The 10799-nt window shown below is 42.2% G+C and overlaps 1 protein-coding gene across 1 annotated transcript in view; it reads left to right on the forward strand.

The window, feature by feature from the left end:
• Nucleotides 1–1416: 1416 nt before the first annotated feature.
• The window catches only part of TSNAXIP1 (translin-associated factor X interacting protein 1), a gene marked incomplete at its 5' end in the record, with an annotated part of 16375 nt that continues 6992 nt past the window's right edge, over nt 1417–10799 (forward strand). Inside the window, 4 exons of the mRNA XM_009578318.1 lie at nt 1417–1510; nt 5679–5875; nt 8436–8571; nt 9342–9511. Coding sequence (XP_009576613.1) covers nt 1417–1510; nt 5679–5875; nt 8436–8571; nt 9342–9511 — 597 coding nt within the window. The remainder of the gene's footprint in view (nt 1511–5678; nt 5876–8435; nt 8572–9341; nt 9512–10799) is intronic.

A 10799-nucleotide genomic window follows, 5' to 3' on the forward strand; every position in this document is an offset into this window, starting at 1 on the left:
TCAAAGGCCTTACAGAGGTCCAGATAGCTCTCCCCTGGCCCACTGATGTAGTCACTCCATCATAGAAGGCCACTAGGTTGGTCAGCCAAGACTTGCTCTTGGTGAAGCCATGCTGGCTGTCTCAAAACATCCTCCATGTGCCTTAGCGTAGCTTCCAGGAAGATCTGTTCCATGATCTTCCCAGGCACAGAGTTGTTCACATCTTCTTGTGTTCTCCGCATCTTCTATAACTGTTTCCACTTTCAAATCAAAGCCCAAGTCTTCAAAAAGACATGGTAATCTAAAAATGGATGTGAAACAGAATTTAGTCACTAAACTCCTGAACATTCCTGTGTAAACCCATAAAGCAGCAAGTGTGTAGGTTCCCAAATTTTCACTGCAAAACCTCTAATTTCCAAAGTTAGGTTTCTGCATGTGACAAGAAGGGGTTTTCTCATGTAGCTCCTGCCTGAGCCTAATCAGGACCCCCAAAATTCGCAACTTCTGATCTTGGGGGAGTTTGTTGTGAGTGTTTGGGGATACACCTCACAGAGACATTGAGAACCACCACTTCAATTCAAAACACAGGTAGAATAGGAGTGGGTATGCCTGTTTTTGTAATATCCTGCAGTTAGAGCATTTATGTGGACTGGGAAGTTTAGATTCAATTTTCTCTGCACAAATTAATTCAAATTCTTATTCCCAAAGGAATCCTGCAGTGACGGGGAAAGAAAGTGGTAGATGGAAGAGAATGGAGGGAAACAAAGAGTAACTAATGGCAAGAGAAAATAGAAATCTCATAACTGTGTTTATGCTTTGAAAATATTTTTTACTGTCTTACATGCCATGTTTAATGGTATTTAATAGTGAGGTACACTCAGTGAGAACATTACTTATTGCTAATGAAGTCTTCCCACAGCCCAGATACAACACAGGAGTTTGACTTTTGTCTCTGAACAAGTTTTATTCTGCAGACAACACCTGCAGAGAGACTCTCTCTGCTCTGCAGAGCTTGCCATTTAACTTAACAAGATAGGGAACAAAAGCAGCAACATGATCTTGTTACATATCTTTAACATCCATATTGTTACATCCGTATTGTAACTTGAGTTCTAGTCAGCTCCATCTGAACAGCATCATTTTCATTTTGGAGCTGTGCCCTGACAGACTTGATCAAAGCTTCTCTTTGGCCACCAAAATGTTTGTTTGCTCTCCATCATGCTGTGGTGCCTATCAACAGGGGAGAGAAATCCACCTTCATATGACATATTTGGGATGGCAGACCAAAGATGGAGAGGCAAAATAAAATGTGGTAGCAATATTTTTAAACTTATTCTCACTGTCATTAGATGCCATTTGTGTTGGACAAAACAGCTATCTCTGAATTCTGAAAAACATGCCACTGAATGTTTTCTCAAGCTCTCTTTCTTCTCTCAGCCCTACAGAGAGATCTTTGAATTCTTCATAGACAACTTCAAGACCTATAAGCCCTTGCTGTCAGCTATAAAGAATGAGTATGAAGTTACTTTAGGTAAGCTCATGGACTTTGACCTGTGGGGAAAATACACTAATGGAGATGTGTTTTTACAGAGCTTAGTTGTGTTGGATACATATATGGGATGAACAGCCTAAATAGATGTCAACTGGTAAAACCATCTTTCTGGTCCATTAGGTCTATTTCCTTCATACAAAAGATGAAGTTGTTGGAGGGGTTTTTTCCTATAATATTCCAGATTTTTAGATTTTTTAAATCAGGCAACAGCAGCGTCTCAAGGTTTTTCTGGGACAATCACATTTGTAGTGGAGTGTATCGTACTAATATATTTGGATGCACTTGCTCTGGTAAATTGAAGCTTGAATTACTCCTGAAGCAAGGCAGGGCAGAGAACTAGACTGGCTGTTCCCTGTCCATTCTTAGTGTGCTTTAAACTTTGCTTGGCATTCAGATGCCGCAGTGATACAAGTACTTTGTAAATAATCACAGAGGGCTAGAAATAGACTGTAACGAGGAGCTCATTTCACACTGGGCACCAAGCAGCTATCAAATGTCAACAGTTTTCTACTGGGATAGTCTCTTAAAGGATATATATTGTTTATCCCAGTACCTGTTATCTGGGCTACCTAATCATAGTCCCCCATTACAGACAAAAATCTTTCTTTGCACAGTATACTTCAATCAGGTGAATAAGTCCATTTTAATCAGTAATTAAAAACATTTTTTTAAAATCAGTTTCCTTCCAGAACTCTTTAGTAGACATTTCTTTGCTTCAGCTCCCAGAGAGATTACTGGTGTCCATGCTATAGCCTATATTGTACTGTTTTAAAAAAATGGGTTTTTTTAAGCATTTATTTACTGACTTCTCCATATTGTTTGGATGTGATATTTCCTTTTTTTTTCTTTGAAGTCTTTTTGTCTTTTGCTGGATACCCAGCAAAACATGTCTTTTATGATAGCTTTATTTTTGGAAATCAACTGAATGCCAGTGAACTAATATGCCATGGTAGCAAGTGTACTTGAAGCTCTAAGAATAAAACAAGTAGAATTTTTTTTTTTTTTTAAGTTGGAGTTGGGATTGGGATCCGCCCATCTTTCTGTATATTGAGGACTCATTTTCCTAATGACAGATTTTACCTTGCTAACGAGGCCTGCATGACATCCATCCCCTTTTAGCTAAGGGTATTGGATAGGGTTATTTGTAAGTAATTTCCAAGCCTCCTTCTCCCTGCCTAGCACAGTCAACAGCTTACCTGCCTGGCCAAGGAAGCAGTGATCTAATCTAACCCAACAACTCATGGCCACAGAAACAAGAAGGTCCCACTTCCCCCATCCTGACGGTGCACTCCCTCTGCTTAGACTGCACCAGCTCTGCCACTCGCTGGACACCTCTATGAGCTGAGTCAACTCACCCAGCAGGAAAAACAAAGACCAAGAGCTGCAAAATTTCCTGTTCGTTTAGCGAGTTGAATTGCCCACGGAAGTATCTGTGCTAGGGAAGAGACAAAAGCAAGTGTCTGAGAGCAGAAAGAGTACAAAACAAAGAGAAAAGGAAGGAAATTTACTGATTTGTAGAACTGTACTCCTAAGCACTTACCTTTATTCTTAAATTACGTCTGGCTGTTCTTACACAAACAACTTCTTTAAAATCTGTGAGAGGTGGCCATTCTGAGGGCTCCTAACGTCAGAATTTTATGTTCTGTTTATAGTCCTTCACTACAGTGCTTGGAGTCTTAAGGTGCAGATAAATGGGACAGTTTGCTTAGAGAGAGGTCTCATCACTCCACCTAACATGCATACTCTATCTGTAGCATTTCACCTCCCTTTGAAACTGTAACTAAACCTCCTTTACACCACAGCATTGTATTTCTCAGCCAACTGGATATTATCTTATTAGTCTGATTTAGCAGCTGTGTCTTACCCTGTTTTTTCTGCCATCCTGTACTGGCTTAGCCTATATGATGTTTAAGGTGCTCACCACTGCACCCACTGCTGGGGTGGATTCTCCTCTTAAATCTGCTAGCACTGCAACATATTCCCAGTTCAGTCAGAATAATCTGGTTTAAAAAAAGAAAGTATTATTAAATGTTGTCCTAAAACTGTACTGCTTACACTGTATATTCAGCTGCATCATTTTGGCAGCACAACATTTGAAGTAGCTAGCACATGCATAGCTGAGCATGCAGACCAGAGAAGGCAGCCACCTTTGATGGGAACAGGGATGTGCAGCCCATACCAGCTGCTTGCAACTGTGTGTGTCTTCTGCCAGAACTGGACATACAACCGCAGCTGTAGGTCCTTTGGGTGTTAAGGTTGTGCTGAGCCAGTACTGAGGCTTTATGGCATTGTTTCTGGAGTAAATCCACATGGATGTGAAGGTACTAAGCAGAATTTGGAACATAGCACTATGGAGAAGAGAGCCATCAAATCCCTACGGCTGTTACCTTGATCCGAGATAAAGGTTATGTTGCTGGGAGCTCCTTTAAGACAAAGCTAAGTGACAGGGTAGGTCTTTATGGTGATGTTATCCACAGCTGAATTCATCTCTTGATCAAAATAATACTCAGGTTGCTATGTCCACAGGGCCTTCACATTGACTCCTTTGTGGTGCTAAGACCTCTGGGTCCATCCAGCAATTCTGTATGTGCAATGAGCGGCACCACAGCCTGAATTCTTTCCCAATGGGAGAATGTCTGTCCTTTCTTGGCATGGGGAGAGTTATGAGAGGTCATCAGAGAGCTAATGGTCTCAGATGGCGCTGGCCAGCGTCCACGCTACAAAAGAATCACTTTGGCAGCCAACAAGTTGTGCTCTAACTTCTGACATACTGGCCAGCTACAATTAAAAATACTGTTGCGCTTAATTTAAAGGGGTTTGCTTGTGGTCAGGAGTCAGTTGTGAAACACTGAAACTCTGCCTCGAAACAAGTTTGCTAAAGTTTTAACGTGGTCACACTGAGCAACCAAACAGCACAGTGGCAGAATTCCTGTGCTAATGCTCTAATTTCCACCATCTCTTGTCCTGCTACAAGTATCATAGTGAAAAAGTTTTGCAAAACCTTTGGTACAGTTATAGCATGGGAAGGAAATTCACACCCTAGTGTAATAAGAAAAGTAGTTCCTGTTCTTAGATTTATGTATGCGTTTTAACTTTTAAAAAATCTGTTGCATAGTATTTGTACATAAATACTAATACCAGGTTTTACTGAGGAGGAAAAAACCTCCAAGTCAGATTATTCAGCATCCACCAGCATTCCTATCCTTCTGTTCAGGAGAGGGAGTAAACTGTTTTGATTGCTGAATAATGCAGTTATTCACAAACAAAATAAGGCTTCCTCACAGCCTCATTTGAATCACACCATATCCTGTCTTTGATCATTTTATTCTTCTGGTGGAATTCCATCTAGTCATAAAAACAAGCCTCCACACCAAGGAGGTGGCATCAGATGAAATTCTACCATATAACTGTAACTAGGATGTGGGACCCAAGTAAAGTACTGTCACTAGGTTCCTCAGGTAAATATCTTTAAGAAAAACTTTCAGGTCAAAGGGGAAATAGCTGAGAATGAAAAGCACACGTTACAGCAGAGAAAGCCAAGAAGAACACATGAGTTCTTTACTAGATGTACTGAAGAGAAAGGCAAAAGAAGAGAGGTCAAGGCATACCTAAAAAGAGGGAAGAGTGGGTAGACAACAAATTTGTATATAAAAAGTTGCATGAGACCATGCATTTGGAGACAAGAAAGCAGATCAAAGTTCATGAAGAATGTGCCTTCACAAAAGAGGGTGAATCGCTAATTACCAGCTGTCTTTAGCCCCATATGCTGCCTATGCTTAAATAGTGACACCTCCCCACCTAGTGAAACATGACAAAGCCGTCAGTGCTCATTATATCTTATCAAAACATTAAGTACTCCAGAAAACAAAATAAAATACTGTTCATCCTTTGTTTTCCAAACCAGCATAAATAGCAGAGCTGAAATCAAATCATTATGAAGTTCATATGCACAGCTGGATAAACAACAGGATATAATCCCAAAAGAAACTACTCCCAGCCCTTAGACACTACCAGGCCAAGCAGTAAAGGCTCCATGTTCTGTCCCACTTCCCACCAGCCCTGTTTTGTGGTTGGATATCCAACAGCCCAGCTGAGTAAAATTCAGACTTAGTTGCTCATTGTGAGATCCCACTTCTGCTTTCTTTAGCTCATCAGAAGAAGACAATTCGTACCCTAGAGCCCCTGAAGGCTATGGTCACGACTGTCTCCGAGGAGTGCACCCGGCAGATACTAGCACTGCAGGAAAAGGAGAAAGATGAAATAAATATGTTAAAGCAAGAGAAACAACATTTGTTAAAGTTCATTGACAACATGAAGGAAGAAAAGAATTCTCTTCAGACTCAGGTAAATTAAACAATGATGAGTCAAATGTTTCCCAGCTTCAGTTGGATATATTTTATACATCTGATCTCTTACCTCCCAGCCTCTTGTCCTTTGATGCCAGTAGAAGTTCTGGAGCAGGCACTGAACATCTGGCACGGTGGTGAAGCTGGATCTTGGCCAGTTCCAGAGAATATCCTGTTCTCTTGGGACGGGCTGTGCTGCCGCTGTCAGAAGTCTTCACTTGTATCTCTTGTCCCATCTGGCTCTTCCATCTGAAGGGGGGAGGAAATAAATACCTTCCTGGTACTAATGTTTTAAGTTCTTATGTAAAAGTATGTGCACTCTTTTACAACACTGTACCCTTAGCATCTTTAAATCTGTATCATTCATCTTACTGCCGGTGCAGTCGCATTGATATCTGTAGGCAAGATTAGTTAAGTCTTTCCAATTTAAATTACCACTTTATACAGTTCTTGAACAGTTTCAGCTACTCTGGCTGAAATGACACTGCTGTTGGAGAGCAAGAAAAGCAGGGCTGCTGCATGAGAAAGGACGACCCAGGAGCTGAGGGTGGCTGCGACGCCGTCAGAGCCCCACCAACCAGGGCACAGCCTCACAGCACCAAGCAAGGTGCTGGCAGCAGTCATCCTCAGCAGTTCCAGATGAGGCATTTAAGCCCAGGGTCCATCCATGGTGGCGGGGGGGAAGCAAGCACTCAGGAGCAGCAGGAGGCAGGGCCAGCAGGAGACAAAACTGCAACAGACACCCAAAGGGGTCCGTCCAGGAGAAGAGCTACCTACAACATCAGTCCAAGGTCCAGTTAGGATACAGAGACAGGACTGGAGGCAGATACACCTACAACATAGCTCAACAAAGACCAAAAGCCTCAGCCTGAGCTTAAACAGAGCTCCTTGGCTGCAGGCAGATGGTGTGTGGGTGGAGGGTCCAGCTGAGGCTGATCAGGACAATTAAGGTTTTTGGGGCCCTGACAGCTACTGTAGCTAATTCAGGAAGTATCAAAGAAGTGTTAATTGGAAGGAACATCTAGAGTCTCCAGCCCAGCCTCCAATGTGAAGCAGAACAATTGCTTATGTTACATCAGATCAGCCATGAGCTTGTCTGGCTTGAGTTTTGAGGTCCTCTCAGGATGGTGATCCTCCACTTCCCTGGACAGCCTGTTCCAGGGTTGTACCATCCTCCTGGTGAAAAATGAGCAGGAGGAAGAAACAAATTGTCCTTGTCACACAGCAATTCTGCTGTAGTCAGAGGTGTGATAACAGCATGAGGAACTCTACCAGAGCTTGCTTTCATCCACTAGTTTAAGTACTAAGCTTAAGTGGTGAAGGTGAAGAAGTACAAGCTTCAGGACAGACTATGTAGGCCCCTTATTCATCTACCTAGCGCTTGGTGAACCTTAGAGGTTTTGGTTTCACTAGCTAGATCAAAATGCTCATAAATATCTCTTCCATTTGCAGTCCTAGAACTAGCCAGTTCCACTTGTTGGTACTCACAGGCCTCAGTGCTTCACAGAGCCATAAAGAACCTTCTCTGAAAGGAGCAACTGAGAATTTATGCCAAGTTATACTAAGAATAGAGCCCAGAACCTAAATTCTATTTTGGGTTATCTAAGTTTTGCAATTTGGATGAAGGAGGTTGGGAAAAATAATTCTGCTAAAATCAGAATTCCATTTTTGAGACAGCATTCAAATATCCTAACGGTGGCATGGTTAGATATTCAAAAATTCCTTGGAAAGCTTCACATAAGCTGCTGACTTGTGTGCTGCTGGCAACATGGTTGTAGCTATGGTGGTGTAGGGACACAGGCAAAACAGCATTGCTACAGAGGGCTTGTATTTTTGTGAGACTAACAGAATTCTCAACAGAATCAGAATAGTCAGAGTTCCCCGAGGCACTAGTTGTCTTCTGAGCAACAAGTCAAACACCATCTTGATTCATTCCCTATCCAGCAGATTAGGCAGGCGTTGGCAGTGGCAGGATGTGATCACGTAATGAAATGCACATCATGGAAATAAGCTATGGTTTTACACGTAATCCCAGTTCTTCTTCTTCCAAATTTCTGAGTTTTACTTTGCCACTAATTTAAAATGCAATTAAAAATTACAACAAAAAATTAAAAATACAGCACAAATACAATCCCATGTTGCCATCCAAGATACATTTCTGTCACCAGTTCCAGTGAAGTAAATTGGTAAGAGTGGCAGCTTTGTTTCTCCTGTGTGACCAGCAACAGGGACAAAATAAGTTGCCGGAAGGTTTTCCAGGTATGGGCTTACAACAGAGAATGATGTAACTCAGATGATGAAGTGTATATAATTCACTCTCTAGAAGGCTAAACATTCAGATGGAGCACCCTTTCGCACACTACATCCGAGTTCGAACTCTTCTGTCCATCCTTTTCTACAGTGTTATCTCTTGCCCATGCTCCTGCTCCAGTTTTTCCCATTTTCCTTCCCTTTTCCCACTCTCTGCTCCTTAGTTTCTGCTCTAGACCCACCAAACCAGTCCAAGAGTTCCCACTGATGCCATGCTCCTGATCAATTCAAGCCTATGTTTCCCGCAGGTGGAGCATCTGCAGACAAGCGTAGCTGAGGAGTATGCTCGCTATCTCAATGAGTACGGTGCCCGCAAACTGCTTCTAGCAAAACTGAATGATATGCATAATGAACGGCTGGACATGACATGTCACCAAGTCCAAGGTAGAGAAAGAGGATCTCTGTAAGAACCTGTCCTGCACAGAGACCCAAATGCACATCTATGGGTACAGCATTGCAGCAAAAATTCAGAGTATTTTCAGATCTGCTTTGTTTCTTAAAAGAAGTTAGGCAAATTCATGGCCGAAAAGTCCATAAATAGGTAGGAAAGGGAAGAGGTAGGGATGTACCTAATAGTCTGAGCTGATTCAGTAAGTCATTGCTTGTATTCTCATACGCTCTTGCTTAGTACAACAGGTAAATTGAAGGCGGGAGCTGCCCAATGCAAAGGTTCCTTATGTTTTTTGATTCCAGCACATCTCACCCAGCCACAGCTGCCCGCTTTGTGCCTGTCCACAAGGACAGACAAAACTGCTGAAATTCAGGTGCCACAAATACCTGGCACAGAGGTTACTCTGTTGATCCACAGTCTGGTTACAGGCACCCATAGTGCTACTGCTTTTTACTTGCTGGCTGTAGCCATTGCATCTGTGCAAGGCTCTCCCCGCCTGTGATCCTTTCTGTTAATCAAAAGCAAGGCTGAGCCTTTGAATATGTATGTGTGCGTGGGAGAGGAGGCAAGACAGTGGGTGGGAATGTGAACACTGCAATATACTCCTGGACTTGCAGTTCTTTAATAATAATACAGTCTACACCCATTCAGCTCTTGCCGACACTTTGTAAGGTTATGTGGTCTAAAAGCTTAATAGACGATTTAGAAAACTACAACTGAAATTTTACTGTCATGGGCTTTCATCAATGCCTGTTGTTTAAAGGCGTCAAGGGTGAAGATGTGGTGAAGTTAACTTTGGCATTAAAGATAGCTCGGCAGGACCTCACAAAAACCCAGGTGAAGCTGAACACAATGATAGCAGACTACGGAGATAATGTGTCCAGGAGAGATTTTGAATCACTGGAGAAAAAATACTCTGATTTACTTCAGGAGGTGAGCATAGGCTCCTAATTTTCAAGCTATACCACAAATACAAACATAACATGATGCTTCTGTATCAACAACACAGGTTGGGATAGGAACTCAGTAAACCTAGAGCTTACATATGGACATTTCTTTGGGTTTTGTACATACATGAAAAGCCGCTGTCTTCTAATCCCCAAAAGCTCCCTATCTATTGGAATGTCCTACTGCCAGAGCACTCAAAATTAGTATACCATCACAAACCCTTAATATCAGTTTTAAACTAATTAACACAGTAAAAGCAATAATGGCCCACAGACCACCAAGAGCCCACAGATCACAGCTTGAGAACTACTGCCTGAAGTCATCATATATATAAATAAATGAACTAGGTTCACCTCACATACATTGAACAGTTTTGTCCAAACCATGGCTAACTGAAACTACTGCTGGGCTACTAATGCTTATCTGTCTAGGTGGGTTTTTGCCTTTTCCAGTAGTATCAAATGGCTTCTTTAGCCTACTGAAACTCCAAGGTCATCAACCCAACCACGGGGCCGACCAATGCATTTTTCAGCTGTGAAAGAACTGGACAAAGTTCCTCATGTTCTATCTGTTTGCTGCCTTTTCAGAATAAATGTTTGCTTGGCTTGCACTGGAGATGCACAGGAGCAATGCCGTGTCACATGCAGGACAGCGAAGGGATAACACACACCAGTGGCTAGGATGGGGTCTGCTTCCAACCCCGCAGTGGCAGTGACAGTGACCTGATCTCTAGAAGGAGGATAAAAAGAGAACACGTTGGATGCCATCACGTAGTTAGGGCACAGCTGTGGAAAGGGATGGATGAAAACCTCCATTAAGGCAAAAAAGTACTACCCGCCTTTGTGCTTCAGCAAAGCGCTGCTGGGCTGTCCCAGATACGCTTGGGCCATTGGCAGCTCCATTCCATCCCTGACCAGCACAGCTCGATCCGCTGTTCATGTCCCTACATCGTGGCATAATAAATACAGACACAGCCCTCAAAACCCAGACTAGAGCTGTGGTTACCTCTGAATCATGATATACCTTTGTAGTAGTAGTACAAAGATAAATCATATAAAAAAGAAACGCTTTCTAAATAAAGTATAGTGGATCTGAAGGGGATGCATGTAAAAATTTCTAGAACAAAACTCTGTGTTTCTCTTGCTCTCTCCTAGTGGATTAAGATCTATTTTTAAATGCAAAAAAAGGCATAAAAGGGTCATTGGCATGTTTTGCCAGAAGTTTTTGTGAATGGTAACAATAAAATTTAACAAATGATTTATTTTTCTTCCGA

The sequence above is a fragment of the Fulmarus glacialis genome, unplaced genomic scaffold, assembly GCF_000690835.1.
Source record: "Fulmarus glacialis isolate BGI_N327 unplaced genomic scaffold, ASM69083v1 scaffold16105, whole genome shotgun sequence".
In the NCBI taxonomy this organism is placed as follows: domain Eukaryota; kingdom Metazoa; phylum Chordata; class Aves; order Procellariiformes; family Procellariidae; genus Fulmarus; species Fulmarus glacialis.